General features: G+C 32.3%; 2 protein-coding genes across 4 annotated transcripts in view; one reads left to right on the top strand and one right to left on the bottom strand.

Moving 5' to 3' along the window:
- Nucleotides 1-2,698, bottom strand: part of LOC143071436 (double-stranded RNA-specific adenosine deaminase-like) — a 46,896-nt gene extending 44,198 nt beyond the window's left edge. For all 3 annotated transcript variants that reach the window (XR_012976903.1, XM_076245702.1, XM_076245703.1), the window contains exon 1: nucleotides 2,559-2,698. The gene's annotated coding sequence lies outside the window, so the exon portion shown is untranslated. The remainder of the gene's footprint in view (nucleotides 1-2,558) is intronic.
- Nucleotides 2,699-3,804: 1,106 nt separating this feature from the next.
- The window catches only part of LOC143071428 (sacsin-like), a 31,928-nt gene continuing 16,202 nt past the window's right edge, over nucleotides 3,805-19,530 (top strand). The window contains exons 1-6 of the mRNA XM_076245693.1: nucleotides 3,805-3,953; nucleotides 8,850-8,981; nucleotides 10,586-10,702; nucleotides 11,298-11,445; nucleotides 12,638-13,792; nucleotides 15,889-16,302. Of these exons, the coding sequence (XP_076101808.1) occupies nucleotides 8,850-8,981; nucleotides 10,586-10,702; nucleotides 11,298-11,445; nucleotides 12,638-13,792; nucleotides 15,889-16,302 (1,966 nt within the window). The 5' untranslated portion in view covers nucleotides 3,805-3,953. The remainder of the gene's footprint in view (nucleotides 3,954-8,849; nucleotides 8,982-10,585; nucleotides 10,703-11,297; nucleotides 11,446-12,637; nucleotides 13,793-15,888; nucleotides 16,303-19,530) is intronic.

Below are 19,530 nucleotides of genomic sequence, written 5' to 3'. Positions count from 1 at the left end.
ACAACATCTGATACACAAATTTAATAATAGATAGATATTTTGATGATATTTTGGCTCTCAATAATGACGACTTCAGTATGTATACTAAAGAAATTTGTCCTGTTGAACTTACATTAAATAAAGGTATTAAATACTAACAATGATCACTGCCCTTTCCTCGATCTTGATATCTATATCATTAACGGAAAGTTGAATACTAAAATATATGATAAAAGAGATGATCTTTCATTTCCTATCGTTTATTATCCATTTTTAGATTGTGACGTTCCCTTGTCACCATCTTAAGGTGTTTAAATATCTCAACTTGTACGATTCGCCCGTGTATGTAACAATGTTTTAGATTTTAACGAGAGAATTTATGTACAATTACTGAAAAATTATTACACCAGAGTTTTCGATATCAAAAACTAGTCAAAACATTTACTAAATTTTATCATCGGTATAAGGATATCATTCGTAAATAAAGCTCAACATGCAGACTTCTTAACTGCTGTTGTTTTTTTCTATGGTCGGGTTATTGTCTCTTTGACACATTCCCCATTTCCATTCTCAATTTTATTATTCTTATACGTTTAGGTATTTCACATTCAATTTTTTATGGAAATATTCTTTATAAAGCACAAAAATGTCAGTATTCACCTCAAAAGCTATCATTATCTTTACATAGATTTATTAGGAAATAGTTACGATACTGTTGTCAGGTCATTAGAGATTGCATATTTTGGCATTAATATTGATTCACTTATAAGGTCTTTGCATCGGAATTAAACACATTTATTTAAAAACCAGTTGTTGGCATGACACGGGTTATGTTATTCTCATATATGTGATGATGGTATGATACTAAACCCCTAACGGGAAGGATTGTGCCTGATATGCATATGATGAAAACATAATCTTTCAATCAGTTTAATTGAAGTCTGGAGCTGACATGTCAGTTAACTGCTAGTAGTCTGTTGTTATCTATGTATTGTCATTTTGTTTATTTTCTTTGCAGGGTTGCATCTTCTGACACCAGACTCAGACTTCTCTTGAACTGAATTTTAATGTGCGTATTGTTATGCGTTTACTTTTCTACATTGGCTAGAGGTATAATGGGGGGGGGGGGGGGTGAGATCGCATAAACATGTTTAACCCCGCCGCATTTTTGCGTCTGTCCCAAATCAGGAGTCTCTGGCCTTTGTTAGTCTTGTTTTATTTTCAATCTTAGTTTCTTGTGTACAATTTGGAGTTTAGTATGGCGTTCATTATCACTGAACTAGTATATATATTTGTTTATGGGCCAGCTGAAGGATGCCTCCGTGTGCGGGAATTTCTCGCTGCATTGAAGACCTGTTGGTGACCTTCTGCTGTTGTCTGTTCTATGGCCGGGTTGTTCTCTCTTTGACACATTCCACATTTACATTCTCAATTTTATGTCAAGCCAGATTGTTTGGAAGAAAACAAATGCCATGATATTCCGGATATAATGATTATCGTAAAAAATAAAGTTATATCATAACATATTAGACTGTTGAATAAAAGTATGTCGTAATATAGGTGTGTCGGAATAACGGGGTTGTCTTCATACACATATCTGAAGTCCAGACTTAAAATATGTATTTGAACGTAAAACATATTTTATTTAATCTTCGGCAAAAAAACAAGATTTTCTATCTAAAATAACCTCTTGAAAATGGTTTAGTTTATTAAAATATGCTTATCAAGTTTAATATGATGTATATGATGGCTCTCCGCTTGCTGATATAAATGACTGCAGAATGTAATAAACGCAAACGTATAAATATTCTGAGTTTAAAAAAATGAAATTTTGAGTTTAAAAGAAGTCTAAATTTCGAGTTTAGAAAAAGTCGAAATTTTTAGTTTAAAGTCGAAATATCAAGATTTGAAATGTCAAAATTTCGACTTTGAAAAAAAAGTTCACTGCCAATTTTATTTTTAATTTGTCCCTAATACGCTTCCGTAGTTTGGAGATTTAAACTGTTACAGTATTTCTTATGAAAAGAAAATATTTGGGATTTAATCTCATTAGTCATAAATATAGGAGATAATTGATTATCGATGATATGATATATTATTTCCTATCGATAAAATACAGTACAAAATACATATATATATCATTCAGTTCATAGCGTATCTATTGATTGATACTGTAACAATGCGAGTATGGTCTAAACTGACTTCCTTGTCGTTTGATTTCTGTCTCTTTGATATATGCACCCCAACTCCTTTAACTTTTGTATTTCATCACAGAATCAATGCCCTCCAATGGTAGCAGAGCAAAAAGCAATGTATTCAATACAGAAGAAATGAGAATATAAAAATACCTCAAATTTTCCTCTAAAACTTAGAATCAGGGAAGTAGTGCATCGGACATTGAATTTTAGAAAGTAACCATAAAGCCTGAAATAACCAATTGCATAGAAAAAAACTTATATCTAACTTCACTAATTACCACAAACAAATAAAAGTGAAAGGAACAAATTCGTCGTCTGGGTCTTGTAAAAATATTTTTCTTTAAGAAGACAGTAAATGTAGAAATGAAAAAAGAAACTTACTTTATACTCTATGTTCAATACGTAATTCGCCATATATAATGTAGAAGCTTGTGAACAAATCTATGATTATATAACTTTCATTTTTATGAAAACGAAAGTAACATTAATAAAAATTAATGAACTTTGATCGTGTATACGCACTTGTGTGTTATATAATACCTGTAAAATATCTTTACATGTTTTCAATTGAAAGCAAAACACATGTTTAACTTTTACCGATTAACTTGAAGGCCTATAATTTTAATAGCAAAACATTATAAACGTTAAACGTTTGAAGATTCGTCATATTTTTTCTATAGTACTGCAGTTGGTTTTTTTACAATTTGTGTTCCATGTTTGGTCCATGTCAATAAATTATTTACTTTCTTACTTACTCATGAATGATTAATTCTCTCTTATAAGATAGAGCATATAATATGAAAAAAAGATCTATTTATAACGTATAGAAATTAATTAGTATATTAACATATATTTTTTAGATTTGGAAAAGAATTTTTAAGGAGCGTCATCGGAATTTCTAAATTATACCAATCATGATATAAACTGTTAATATCAAAGAAGCTAGATCTCTGCATCTTTCTATTTACATCGAGTACATTATAAACCACAGGTACAGACTATATTCAAAACGTAAACAAATGAAAGTCATAGGACTAATGCGGGTAATGCAGCCACATTAATAAAAGTTGGGGGTGCTCGATCATTAGAAATAGAAGACCATATTCATAAATAGATGGCTGTTAGTTTCACCTATAAATTATGTTTTCTCTTTTTCTTTCTGAGTAGGGTGTGTGTTTGGGAAAGGGAGGGAGGGTCTGTCTTTAATCGAGGCGTATGATTTTCAAATTAGAGAATTTTTAAGGCACACATAATTCCTTAGTTTAATTGTACTCCGTTCTAAGCCTCGGAAATGAATTGGCGTGGCCTACACATGTGTACAAATCATGCTGACCCTCGGTGTTTACAATATGATAAACTCCTTCAAACAGGTCTGATAATAAGTGTATGTTATTGATTGAATATGATAAAGACCTATTATGTATGCAAATTATGTATTTCAAAATATGTAGAGTGCGACATTTAATGCATTTATAGATTTTTGCTTGACAATATTATAATTATTATATATATAGATCTGTTCGCCTCGTTTAATTTCTTTTGGTCATTAGTCTTTTCAAGTAACAGGTAATAAATAACCTACTATCTATATTCTAGTTTCACTTTTAGTTTTCTGAAAATCTAAACTAATTAAACTTCCGCAATGTAAACAGAAGGCCTACGTGTATGCTAAAAGTGTCTAGACAACAACAACAACAAAGGAGGTTATAGAATTATTAAGATAATGGAAAAGTTGGACGAGTTGCTTTATTAACAACCGTTACTTGAAAAAACTCGGTAAGTAATATCTGTTTATACATATATATAACTATGAAGGGGGGGCAAGGGGGGTTCCAATAACAGCAAAAACAGCAAATTGATTTGGCTTATAACAGATGACAAGGAATTTAAATGGACAAAAACAGATAACAGTAAATGAAATATTAAAATAAGTAGAGTCGACTTGAGAAATCCAGTATTTCTTATTACGGGTATAATCCTTTGTAATGAATTCCATTTTCTATGAACATGGTTTTTAGAATTATGTATCTAGATATGTATTTGGTATATTCTTGTCCGTCTGTCGTCAACATGTCGGACATTAACTCAAACACTCTTTAACCAATTTACATAAAACTTTGGGGAATTGTTTAATATATTGACGTGAGCTCCCTATCGGTTTTTATAAATTTTAGATTTTAAGTTTCTGAGTAATGGGGTTTTATTCAATAAAAATGGTGTTTTTTTTTCAGTTTTCTGATAATATCTCAAAAATCCTATCACAAATTTGCATGGAATTTTGGTGAATTGTTTATATCTATTGACATGAGCTCCCTTTCAATTTTTTATAAATTTTAGATTTTACGTTTCCGAGTTTAAGGGTTTTATTAATTAAAAAGGGGGGATTTTCTAGTTTTCGGACATTAACACAAAAACGTGTTCAGCAGTTCTCATGAAACTTTGCTGAATTGTTTATATCTGTTGTTGTAAGCAACCTTTCGATTTTTATTTTTTTTTTTCGATTTTATGTTATTCAGTTAATGGGTTGATTCATTAAAAAAGATGGTATTTTCCAGTTTTCGGACAATAACTCAAAAATGTTTTCAGCAGTTCTCATGAAACGTTGGTATATTGTTTATATACATGATATATATTGACTGATTTTTATAAATATCTGATATGACATTGAGAAGTTATTGAATATTTCAAAAAGGTGACGGGCTTATCATGAGCTCATGGCGTAGCTGTTAATTTGTTATAGTATACTTTTTTCAGCATTTTTTTTTGTACAGTTATAGAAACTCACACATGCTTGTAATTTAAATAGTGAATAATAATGGTAATAAAATTGAGAATGAAAATGAGGAATATGTCAAAGAGACAAAAAAGATATCTAATAAAAAAGTTAAGGACAGTTATGGTATCAAAGTAGGTCCAATTGACATAGTTCTTGTGTTTGTTGCTACTAAAAAAATGACCTAAAAGAGTTTGAATATATATATTTGCATTCTGACTTTTTTAAATGCCCATTTAATGAGGTGTGTGATTTTTTCTGAATAAGACTATGAGACAAAGTTGTATATAGGGTAGAAAAATCAAAAGCCCCAATTATAAGCATGCAATTTATCAAGTACCTCAAGCCAGTTTTGACACTCCAAAAGTAACTTATTCCACTGTTTTCAATTGCCTTATTTGAACAATTTTTATCAGGTTTTTTATTGCACCAAGTCTACTAATAAGTAGAATACATAATTTAGTAGTGGAACGATGGCTTGAAGACGAAATAAATCTTTGTGTGTAATGAGTTATGTGCAGCTTCGGAACCCAGTACATGGTGGGATCTTTCATTGTACAATGTATTTGGTTCTGCTATGAAAAGAGCTGGGTCTATGTAACATATAATATAAAAGGTTAACTGGATGTAAGGACCTAGTCCTTAATTGAGATCCTTGTCAGATATTCTTGGCCATATGTTTTCCTTATTGTCATATTAAGAATTGTTCTAATTTCATATGTTCGTTCGTGGCTGTCAAAAACTGATGCTAACATTCCAATTTTCGATAACAGTTAACAGCAAACACATTATCGCAATAACAGATAACAAAAAAACTAAAAGCCCAATAACAGCTAACAAAGAATAAGACAATAACAGCTAACAGCAAATATATTTTCAGAATAACAGATAACAAAGAATTAAAATGCACCATAACAGCATAACAGCTAAACCCCTTGCCCCCCAACTATGATTCAAATCAATCCGTTTTATTTTATTTTTGTTGTTGTTGAAATTGAAAGGTGATTTAAATAGTGTAAATGAGTGGACCGTATCAAAGAAAATTCAGGTGTTTGTTCATTTTACCAGAACATAAATTGGATGAAACATTCATTTATCTAGGTTCTGCCAGGCTTTAAAACTTTTAAAATTACAGTTTTGTCGGTACTCAGACATACACTCTATTCCCCAACAACTAAATTCGTTATGATTTGTAGACGAAAAAGTCGGCAATCATATAAATATATACAATAATCAGATGACGGACATGTAAACAAACAAAACGATAACAACTGAAATAATCGAGTAGACCCTTTAGATAATTACAAGCTTTATTACAAGCTTTAAAAAACATGGACGTGTTTTGGAAATTGAACATTTATTAACTTGAAAGTAGGTGTATAGTTGTATTATTGTATCAGATAATCACAAATCAATAATGAATTATTACAAAAAAGCAGATTTTTTTTTACAATCATTATTATAATGCACAAGATTAAAACCACTTCATTTTATTATTCCCAATGATTATTTGATCACAATATGGTAAATATATATATGTATCTAGCTCGAAGATTTTTGATTTTAATTTCGCTTTTGCTTTGAAGAAATAAATAAGGAAGTTCGTAGCCCAAACAGTTTTTACAAACATAACATTCTTTCTTTGTCTGTATTTTAAACCATCTCCCAGATTACCAATTTTAAGATCGAGCATCTTAGTTTTGAAATATAAATCTATCATGTGTGTCTAATTTTAATAGATAAAGGCTTAAGTTGTAATTATGAGTAAAGTATAGATCATTCTTCACAGAATCGGATTTAGTAGGGGCAGGGGGCCCGGGCCCCCCTTTTTGGGAAAAAATTTGGTTGCTTATATAGTGAATCACTGAAGCGTGACTGGAGCGGGCCCCCTCTTAGGCAGTCAGTGGGCCCCCACTTATATAAATTCCTGGATCCGCCACTGCTTCACTTCTGTAAGATTTATTAATCGCAGAAAAATCAAGATGCACAACAGAACTTCGTGTATGTGTCTACAATAAACAATTTCGGCATTTTCTATTGACGGAATTTGACGCCATTACTTTAATATTGACCTAAACATGTATATAATATTTCTCAGAGGTTGATCAGTTTGTAATAAGATAGAATCTTAACAAATAGCCTCACTGTTTGACAAACAATCACAAAAGTAATCCAATTACTGAAGTACTGAACATCGGATGTCCGCAAGTTGCAGGGCCGTAAATTACGTAGGGGCATGTAGGCAGTTGCCTCCTATTGCAAACCGAAAAAAAGAGAGAAAAAATGAAGAAAAAAACACTGAAAAAAACCCAAACAAATGGTTAAAGTATATGAAACCTCAAATTAAAAAAAAATATGCATATGTTTTTTAAAACTAAATGGATAGTTTTCATTAATATACAACTTATGTATATAAACTTTTTTCTGAGGAAAATTCTTTAATTTGTCCACATTTAGAAGAAGTTTACTTATTTTTAATTGCTTGCTGCCAGGAAGCAATTCGCCGACATATTTTCCGTATGCATAGTGACCAAAGCGTGACCCTCCTCGTAAAAATCTGGTGATAGAAATACGCATGAGTCTGTCATTAAAATAAACAATTACCTGATTGTATATGTTAAACACGTGCTAAATACCCATGCTTTTTGTTGATTATTTACTATAAATCGGTAAACTTCGGCTTCACAACGCGGCATTTAATGAGTAGCCATTATGATATTTGTTAAATCATAACAGACAGATATAAAAAAATTGACGATTATACGATATATTTGAGTAAAAAAATATAAAATCGTGCACAGAGGACTAAGTTTATGTTATATACATGCATTGGTTCAAGAATTGGATGAAAATTATTTTTCACCAGTCACTCGTTTCTTATGACTTTTAAATCATGCTTTATTTCAATAGTACTGGTTGTTACTCTTACGCCTATTAAGGAGGTTGGGTAAAAATATTCGATAGAGCAAGCATTCAAACGCAATGTCATGCGATTAAAACAAAGAACAATGACGGAAAGCAGATTGTGTAGTCTCTCTATGCAACACATACCGTATCTACATAGAAGTCACAATGTTGCAATATTGAATGCATATAAGTGCTAAAGAGATGGGATTCGACCAGGCACAGAAAAATCCTTTCAGCATTTGAATGACAAAGCCTAACCGAATAAAACTTTCAGTGTAAACAAACTGTGTGACGCTATAATAATTTGAATTTGATAATTAAAGTTTTGTTAAGTATGCATTTTCATTTTAAGGTTTGAAAATTGTGTCTCTGAAATGAAGTAAAATAGCTCCATTTGGACAGCCAAAAAACCTGATAAACCATAAAAAAATATCCAACTTCAGTGGCATTTCATTTTAAGTGCGCAAATTGGTTCCCTAAAACTTAGTAATAATATCTTTTGAAGAGTCATAAAGTAGGACAAAGGATAAAAAAATCTTACTTTAACCGCACACGTTATCTAACTTCGGATAATAAATATTTTCAATATATTCCAGGCGCTTATTTATTGAAATATTACATAAATTTAACAAGAGGTGAATTCTGGGGAAGTACATTGCATTTTCTGCATAAAAAGGTCCACAAAATTTTCGCCTCGCTCCGCTCGGCGAACGTTCCCCTTATAGGGAAGGCAATTTACGGCCCTGATTTCTTGTGGATGGTCACACGCATTTGTATTAGCCCAATACCTTACCGTGTCATGGCTATTATACATTACGTCTTATTTTGTATTAGCCCAGTACCTTACCGTGTCATGGCTATTATACATTACGTCTTATTTTGTATTAGCCCAGTACCTTACCGTGTCATGGCTATTATACATTACGTCTTATTTTGTATTAGCCCAGTACCTTACCTTGTAATGGCTATTATACATTACGTCTTATTTTCAGATGGCGTCAAGTGAAGAGAGTGAAGACTCTTCCGAAGATGGTCCCCAGTACAATTCTATAAAACAACCACCGCTGATCAATCAACTAAAGAAAATATTAGATGAGTATCCAGACGATGGTCAGATTCTTAAGGTATGTAAAACTTTAGGTACTGTTCCTTTTTATGTTGGATCTGCTAAGTTGGTTTTTTTTCCAGTCCAGAATGTTTAAAATGTTGTCTTGTTTTTATACGCCGTCAAAATTTTGACTTGGTATACAATGTCCGGCGTCCGTCTGTTCGTCTGTCTGTCCAGCGTCCACATGTCGCACCGTAACTTGAGAACCGCTTTTACAAATTTAACATAGTTGTTTCTTATGATAGTCAAACGATCTGTATACTTTTTGGTGAAAATAGGATTTAAAACTTTTTGTGTTACTGGACTTTATAACTAAAACAGGGTTTGGGGGAGGGGGGTATTTTTCACATGTCGTGCTGTATGTCAAAAACGATTTCTGATTATTGCTTTAAACTTGACACACTTCTTAATTATATTAATCAAAAGATCTGTATACTTTTTGGTGATGATTCAAAATTTTATTTTAGAGTTATTGAGATTTTTTTGTAAAAAAAGGGGATAGCTTTCACATATCACACCCTATCTCATAAACGATTTATGATTATTGCTTAAAACTTTGCACACTTTTTAGTTATATTAATCTAAAGATCTGTATACGTTTTGGTGATGATTTGAAAATTTATTTTGGAGTAACTGTTATTGATTTTTTTGTAAAAAAGAGGGAGCGTTTTCACATTTTGCACCATTTCTTAAAATCCATTAATGAGTATTGCTTAATTTTACACACTTCTTATTTATATTAATCTAAATAATTTAAAAGATCTGTTTATTTTTTAGTGATGATTCTAGAGTTTATTTTAGAGTTATTGAGTTTTTTGTAAAAAAAAGTTTTTTTTTTCACATGGTGCACCGTATTTCAGAAACGATTTATGATAATTGCATATACTTCGCACACAAGACGAAGAACGTATTATGCGCTCATGCCGCGCAGCTGTTCATTTACAATATCTATATCCGTCTGTCACAACTGTCAACTCAAAATCTGCTTTATTGCATATAAATGTACGAACTGAAGATAGAAAAAAAAATGTGCATTCGTAAAATAGAGAAGAGAAGGCCAGATGTATCTAAGCTGACTTGAAATAAAAGAATGAATAGTTATAAAAAGATGTGGTATGAGTGCCAATGAGACAACTCTCCATCAAAGTCACAATTTGTAAAAGTAAACTATAATAGACCAATGAAAACTGTTGACAGTTTCTTGAAATCAATACTTAAGGATGTTTGCTTGTCATGTGTTGGACTTTTTGTAACATGATCGAAATCCTCTGGTTTTATTCATTTGAATGCCTTAAAAAATTGTGCCCATGGACCCCCATTTTTCTTTTTATGAATCTTTTACTTGTATAACTATAAGCCATTTGTATGAGTCTTATAAAATCTTATTTATTTTTTAATAGATTTTGAGAACTGTAACTGGTCAATGATAAAGCTATAAATCAAGAAAGAAGATGTTCCGCCAAATTTCCAATGGCTAATATCTCGAAAACAAGCACAATGACCCCTATATTTTTTTTTTGCTTTTTTGATTCCTCAATTAATCCCTTGTCAATATATACTAGTGTTATGAAAATCTATTTATTTTGAAACTGAACAGCGAACTTCTTTGAAATGTTTTAGGAAATCATACAGAATGCAGAAGATGCTGAGGCATCTCAGATGAAAATCCTGTTTGATGAGAGAATTGTAAACACTGAAGATGGAACTAAAGGGAAAAGGTTCAAGAAATACTTCAAGGTTTGTTATACAGCATCTCCACAATTAATGTGGATAATGATCTGCCTACATATGTGAATGACACATTGGTTGATGATATTTTATGACTCTTTATTTTTAAATATCGCATTATATATATATATCTTTAACTTAACAAAAATTGGGTCCTGTCAGAGTGTTAATATGGAAAAGAATGTCAAATACAGCTAATTTGGTATGTTTGTTACGACTTTGATAGTTTATTATGACAGGAACGAACTGCAGAAACTTTTTAATTCTACGATGAATGTGTTTTATATGAACATATAACATCAGGCTTAATTAAAACTTCTTGTTTATATATCATTATCAACGTGAGATCAAGAATTCTCTTACTAATAGATTGGTATGACCTTTGATAGGGATTGACCAGGATGAAGGGCTGGGAATTATATGAGGGTAAGTTGGATAGGGATAGAAATCTAGCCTTTCAACAACCTTTTTCGTCGTTAATTTGGCAAGGATTTTACTGACGGTCGGAAGAAGTCAAAGAGTTATCATAATTCTATTTCCTAGTCCCTCTTGTGGTTTCTCTATATAAGAAGAAAGCGGTTTAAATATTTGTGACTATTTTCAGGGTCCAGCATTGTGTGTATATAACAATGCTAACTTTACAAAAGAGGACTGGGAAGGAATACAGATGATTAACAGCAGTGTTAAAGAATTTGATCCTGTAAAAATTGGACGTTTTGGACTAGGATTTAAGTCGGTCTTCCATATAACAGGTAGGAAAAGAATGTTAACATTGAAAATTAAACAAAGGTAAACCATTTGATTGACTGATTCGATCCACAAAAACTTATTCTGATACTGGTAAAAGCGATGGTTAATATATATTTTTAACCTATAATATTAATTGAGAAATCCAATTGCACTAGTTCGCTCTCTACATATATATTTATATATCTATATTTATGCTGATCTCGGGTTATATAACCGTCGGCAGTGTTCGAGGTAACCTCAATGGTTAATTTGATTGCGTCTAGACGGAAGTACACAAGAAACATTGATACATATTATCGAGCCCATGCATTGTAAATTGTATATTTTAGACATTTTATAATTTGGAGATACGGTTTAGTATGTTATAAATAAATCCTTAATGTGTTTGTAGAAAATTTACATACATAAAATTGAGAATGGAAATGGGGAATGTGTCAAAGAGACAACAACCCGACCAAATAAAAAACAACAGCAGAGGGTCACCAACAGGTCTTCAATTTAGCGAGAAATTCCCGCACCCGGAGGCGTCCCTCAGCTGGCCCCTAAACAAATATATACTAGTCCAGTGATAATGAACGCCATACTAATTTCCAAATTGTACACAAGAAACTAATTTAAAAATTAAAATAATACAAGACTAACAAAGGCCAGAGGCTCCTGACTTGGGACAGGCGCAAAAATGCGGCGGGGTTAAACATGTTTGTGAGATCTCAACCCTCCCCCTATACCTCTAGCCAATGTAGAAAAGTAAACGCATAACAATACGCACATTAAAATTCAGTTCAAGAGAAGTCCGAGTCTGATGTCAGAAGATGTAACCAAAGAAAATAAACAAAATGACAATAATACATAAATAACAACAGACTACTAGCAGTTAACTGACATGCCAGCTCCAGACTTCAATTAAACTGACTGAAAGATTACATTTTCATTAAATTTGGTCAAATGTGTAAAGGTAATCTCAGTTTGTTTCCTGGTACTAGTATTTTTTTGTGTTTCTTAAGTTTTGTGTCTTCTTTATGTCTGTATGTGTTAATATCATTGATTATGCAACTGCTGACTATATTATCGATACTTTAAAAAAAAAAAAAAACATTTTCAATAAATAAATCTTAATCCGCTCTCGGTATATTCCTAAACTGATTTACGGAGGTCGTCTGTATTTTATACCACTTTTTCATTTATATTTTACAGATTATCCTATGATTATAAGTGGCAACACATTGCTAGTTCTTGACCCTCATCAGAAAAATTCTACCCGAGTCTGCATCAATATGAAATTGAACAAGCTACATACATGTAAATACATGAAGCTCTTGGACGTTTCTTACTGTTTAAATGCCTTAGATGGGTTGTTTGGATTCTCCCAAGGAACACTAGATTCTGGGGATTTTGATGGCACACTATTCCGTTTTCCTCTTAGGGAGCAGAAAACCAACTTGTCAGATAATGTGTATGATAAAGAGAAGATTTTAGATCTCTTCAATGCTTTTCAAGCAGAGGCATCCGTGGAACTATTATTCCTGAAATGTCTTGAGAAGATAGAACTATGCTTCAAAGATGAAGATGGATTTTATACATCTGATGAACCCTTCTTTACTGTTGGAATTACAGATAACTGTCTCAATCAAGTTCGCGAAAGAAGGTTAGAATTTCACAGTCATATGAAATCGGTAGGTCTAAATATTGCAGATGAGACAATGATGACGACTTTTAATGTAACGATAGGAACCAAAGCTGAATTAGGCGATATGACGGAACAAAGTTGGTTTGTCCTACATTGCCTGAAAGGAGGAAATGTGTCGAAAGAACTGGCTGATCTTTCAAAAGATGAATCATTGTCATACAGTCCATATGTCAGCATAGCTGTTCCGATGGACAAAGATCAGGATTTTAAAGGACATGTTTTCTGTTTGATGCCATTGCCACTGGAAGATGAAAGTTTGACCGGATATCCTGTTCACGTGAACGGATATTTTGCTTTGAGTCAAAATAGACGACACGTAAAATGGCCCACTGCTGACCAGACACGTAATAAAGCTCACATAGATAAATCAATCAGATGGAACAAACGTCTAGTTGTTGAAGTCTTAGCAGATGTTTATCACGCAGTTATTCAAGGCCTCATTCAAACTTGCAAAAAAAATGGAAATGCCGCGGATCAACTGCAACTTATGTACAAATCAGTACCCGATCATAGAAATATTACTAGTCACTGGGATCTTATAGTTGACCCTTTCTTCGAGGAACTTCTGAAGACACCGTTTTTATACTCTAATAGCTGTGGAGGGAAATGGATATGTCCAGATGAAGCTGTATTTCAAATTTTTGAGGGCGAGGTTTCAGATGGTAAGTTTTTCCATAATGATATCCTAAATATCGTGTATTTAAAATGTTCGATTTTTTATCTTTAATTTGCGACATTTTCATTTATATTGTTAATGCTTATTTATAATGTTTTTCTATTGGCGAACCAAGCATTTTCGAAAAGGGAACGAATGTTTCTTTTTTGTTTTGATGTGCATTGCATAGAATTGTAGATACCATTTCTTTTCTGATCTGTGCATTAGTTTATCCTCCCCGTAACACTTTTTAAGCTCACCTGGCCCAAAGAGACAAGTGAGCTTTTCTAATCACTTGGCGTCCGTAGTCCGTCGTCGTGGTCCGTTAACTTTTACAAAAATCTTCTCCTCTGGAACTACTGTGCCAAATTTAACCAAACTTGGCCGCAATCATTCTTGGGTATCTAGTTTAAAAAAATGTGTCCGATTAACCAAGATGGCCGCCATGGCTAAAAATTTAACATAGGGGTTGACAACAGATTTTGGCTTATATCTCTGAAACCAAAGCATTTAGAGCAAATCTGACATGTTGTTAAATTGCTTATCATGTGAAGATCTATCTGCCCTAAAAATTTCAGACAAATCGTACAATCGTTTGTTGGTTGCTGCTCCTGAATTTGTAATTTTAAGGAAATTTTGCAGATTTTGGTTTTTACCTTGAATATTATTATAGATATATATAAACTGTAAACAACGATAATGTTTAGCAAAGTAAGATCTACAAATAAGTTGACATGACTAAAATGGTCAATTGACCCCTTAAGAAGTTATTGTCTTTTATAGTAAATTGTAAACTTTTGTAATCTTACAAAAATCTTCTCCTCTGAAACTACTTAGACAATTTTAACCAAATTTAGTCACAATCATCATTAAGATATCCAGTTTAAGAAATTTGTCCGATGACCCTGCCAGCCAACCAACATCGCCGACATGGCTAAAAGTATACCATAGGGGTAAAATGCAGTTTTTATGGCCCATTAATTGACAGTATGTTTTCTGGTCTGTGCGTCTGTTCGTTCGTCCGTCCGTTCATTCGTTCGTTCGTTGTCCGTCTGTCTGTTCCGCTTCATGATAAAGTTTTCGGTCAAGGTAGTTTTTAATGAGGTTGAAGTCCAATCAACTTGAAACATAGTACACATGATCCTTATAATATTCTCTTTCTAATTATAATGCCAAATTAGAGTTCTGACCCCAATTTCACAGTGCACTGAACATAGAAAATGATAATGCGATTGGGGTGCATCCGTGTACTATGGACACATTCTTGTTTTGTTAAATCTCTGAAACTTACGCATTAAGTGCAAATTTGACAGTAGATGAAAATGTTCAACAGGTTACATGTACGCTCTATCTGTTCTGAAAATTTCAGACGAATCAGACAACCCGTTGTTGGGTTGCTGCCCCTGAATTGGAAATGTTAATGAAATTTTGCGGTTTTGGTTATTATCTTGAATATTATTATAGAAAGAGATAAACTATAAACAGCAATAATGTGCAGCAAAGTAAGATCTTCAAATAAGTCAACATGAACAAAATAGTCAATTGACCGCATAAGGAGTTATTGCCCTTAAAAGTCAATGTTTAACCATTTTTCGTAAATATTTGTTATCTTTTACAAAAGTCTTCTCCTCAAAAACAAATGAGGCAAATGTAATCAAATTTGGCCAAAATCATCATGAGGGTATTTTGTTTAAAAGAAATGCCCGAAGACCCTGCTTGCTAACCAGCATGACAGAAATAGAACTAAGGAGCCTGTTGTTTGTTCATAATAAGGGAAACAAGTAACTCTACATTCCATTCATTCTAACGTGTTATTACACGGTAACAAACTGAATCTCAGGAAATATGTTACTTATCCGATACAAACACGGTTTTTGGATCGACCAGTGTATAATATTGTTTGTTCTCCAGTACTCCTAAACGCCGATTGCGATTATATAGATAGGTAATTGAAGTCACGAATTTATGCATCACAGCCGAGCATGCTTATACCCTGATCATTAAAACCGAAAATGAATGTAGTATGTTAAATGCAGAAATCGAAAAATATCCATGTAAATGTCAAAGAAATCCAATTGACCAAGTTTATATTTTACATTTCAGAAGTTAAACAGACAATATACAATTTAATGCAGAAGTACAGCATAGCTTTAGTTGATGCTCCTGGTCATATTGTTGCTGTTCTGACAGAGAGGACTCAAAAAGTACAAACATTGTCAAGAGAATTCGTAAGCAGCTGCATGAAATCAGATTCCTCATACGAAAGCATTTCAACCAAGGAGAAAATTAACCTTTTAGACTATTTGATTTCTGATGGCGATTATTCAAGATTAAAAGGATTAAAACTGTTACCTTTGAACAACGACACTTTCTGTGACTTCACTAAGAAGAATCAAACGAACAGTGTATTTGTATGTAAAGAAGAGGTATTACTGTTTCCTGGTCAAGAAGAGAAGTTTGTAAAAGTTGGACTGAAAGAAGAAATTTACAACAAATTTTGGACAATGGCTAAGCAAGGTAAGAGTTTTTTTGTTTTCTACTTTTTAGCTCACTTGACCTAAAGGCCAAGTGAGCTTTTCTCACCACTTGACATCCGACGTTTGTCGTCGTCGCCATTCCCCATTGTTGCCTATTATTTTGAAAACTGTAATAGATCGATAGAAACTTTTAAAAGCACGAAGGTCAGCTAGACAAAAACCACAAATAAACCATAGTGGCCAGCATCTACAGTAGATTAGCTATTAGAGTTATTGCCCTTTAATAGTAATTTAAAAAAAGATGGTTATCGTCTTGAAAACTTTAATAGTAAAAAGAAAACTTTTAAAAAGGAAAAAAAAGATCAGCAAGATCAGATCTACAAATCAGTCGATATGATCGAAATTGTAAGCTGATGATTTAAAAAAAAGTGACCATTGTCGAAGATGTCGGTGAACATCACATGCTCTTTAGAGTCTCTAGTGTTTTTATACCGAATAGCACTTCCTTTTCAGTCGGAAAAAGTATGCCAGTTTATCTTTCAAAATGATATTATCGAGACACTGAAACATGCTTAATCCATTAATGAGTAAGAAAAAAAAAACCCGTAGAAGTCAACATGCCGTTGTAAATATTAACTGGGCTGCGTTCAATATCGTAGCAGCTACGTAGTGCTACGTAGAATTTGACTATTGAACGTGTAGCTATAGTTATCAAAGGTACCAGGAATATAATTTAGTACGCCAGACGCGCGTAACCGTTTCGTCTACATATATAAGACTCATCAGTGACGCTCATATCAAAATTTAGAAAACCAAACAAGTACAAGTTGAAGAGCATTGGGGATCCAAAATTCGGAAAAAAATATAGACTAGTTGTTACATAGATATTGATAGCAGCTACGATATTGAACTCATTCCTGGTGTCTATATAATATGCCAAGCAATATATTAAAACTAACGGAGTTCAGTATTTTTGTGAATTTACTTTATACAAGTTTTGTTGTGTCTATTACACGTTATGATCGTAAAAAAATTGACAGTTCATATACTTTAAAAATGTCTACTGTTAAATATGACTAAGACTAAACGATCACTCGTTATAAGAGTTATTGTTCTTAAAGGATGATTTTTATCCATATTTTTCTGTTTTGATGTTAAAACATATAGAAGATAGAGAGAAGAACTAGTCTCCAGTACAATTTCTATACGGAGGCTACATGGCCGATACCGTCATTTAACTCCTAAATATTAGAAAGTAATTTGACATTGAGTGACAAGTTCAACCCACATTTTGGACTATATTTAAGGAAAGTTTAGAAAGAATTAAACTTTAGAAAGTTTAGAAAGAAATTTTTTAGTGGTGCGTTTCCTCTATTGTTTAATTTATATCTAACTAAAACTATCAGCAGATCAATAATTACACAAATTTAACATGACTGAAATCATCAGCCCACCTACCTCATTTCGACCCATTTTTGTGATTTATGCAGAAAAATTACTGAGTATAGTAAATAGTAACTGTAGAAAGCAATTTACTCCTATTTTATGGAAACATAATATCGATGTGGTGTATCCAATCTTCTAAAGAGATATTGCAAAAAACATGCCGATTTCATGCTATTTTTTAATAGATGGACCTAAATAGAACTTTAATGCCTTTGCGTACTGCCATTTCTAAAACGATTTAATAGTACATGTATTTACCAAGTGATGAAGTAGAATTCAAATGCCTTTCGCCACATTTTGTCATAAAGTGTTTTCAAAGTTTGTGTGAAAAAGTGATTGTAAACATAAGAATAATTTTTGGACCTATATCGGATATTGATATGTGGATACGGCCGGACAAACACGAAATAATATATCAAACATACAAAAACCAAACACATTTTGAAGGTTATATTATTCTTCAATCATCAGAAGATACTTTTTATTGCACAATATTTATCATTATATGTGAAAATTTCCTCTCGACCAAAATGGGAAGATACACTTCTAACTGTGCTTTGCTACCTTAGTTTTATGCAAACATGCCAGGTGCGCGATACAGACAATGTAAAGCTGTTAATACACTAATTGATGATTGTTTATCAGTCACTGCCATAAACAGAAAAAAACTTAATAAATCAATTCAAATAATGTTATACATTGATGGGATTGTCTTTGCATTAGACTTTATGACAGATTAAAGATGAATTCTAATATGACGTGTTTCATTCGCTTTGTGGATAAACCCATGTTCTAAATCCAATAAAATGTGTATGCATATGCGTATATTGACTACTGCAGAATAATGAATTATATCAAATTGGCATGCATTTAATATATTTGATTATTTCACTTCCAAGTTCCTATATGAGGCACATGTTGTAACTTATTCATTTATTATGACTGTAAACGGTGTTGCAATTCGAAATTCACATGATACGACAACCGGTTATGCTGGCTGTTCAAAACTCTCCGCTCTGAAAAATCACATTGGCAGTCGTTTGCTTGTTTACATACAAAAAAAGGAGGTTAATTGAAGAGTCTACATAAACGGTCAGCATTTATACACATCGGACATAGAAATTACTTTAATTGTCCTAATCAGAATCGAAATATTTAAAGTATTGCTTGCATCAAATATTTTGCCTACCCATTTTAAAACTAAAATAAAGTATTGCTTGCATCAAATATTTCGATTCTGATTAGGACTTTCGCTCGGCCAAAAATAATCACGAATATAATGGTTATCCACCACGTTAAAACTACAATAAAATATAGCTTGCATCAATTATTTCTAAACTCATTTAGATTACAACACTCTTCAAATGAAGTATCGTCTTTGTAAAAGCTATCGTTTACGTTAAATATTAATTTTAACTGTAATGACACAGATTAAAAATTTTCTACATTGAAATAGATTAAGGAATATTATTTGTGGTCTATATTTATGTGTATATAATAGCTGAAAATAATTGGATATTATCTTTAATGAAATTAACACATTTGATGCAAAATTAACTTTTTTTGGATGGAAAAAAATATGATTTTATCTAAGATTAGTGTATTGTGTTTAACAGGAAAATAAAATATTATCATGAATATGAAAAAGTAAATAAACTTAATTAGATCAGGAGAGATTACCCCGAACTTTTTGTTTTATACGAATAAACAGTGAGTGTACCTGTTTTGTTTAAATATGCAGCTAGAAAACCAGAAGGAGACCCCTACTTTTTCTTTTTATTTCATGTAAACACGTTTGGAAGGCTATCTTCTCATATTTTTT

Source organism: Mytilus galloprovincialis, chromosome 4 (genome assembly GCF_965363235.1).
Source record: "Mytilus galloprovincialis chromosome 4, xbMytGall1.hap1.1, whole genome shotgun sequence".
Classification (NCBI taxonomy): Eukaryota; Metazoa; Mollusca; class Bivalvia; order Mytilida; family Mytilidae; genus Mytilus; species Mytilus galloprovincialis.
Note: the sequence above shows the minus strand (reverse complement) of the source record. Positions and strands in the feature narration are given on the sequence as shown.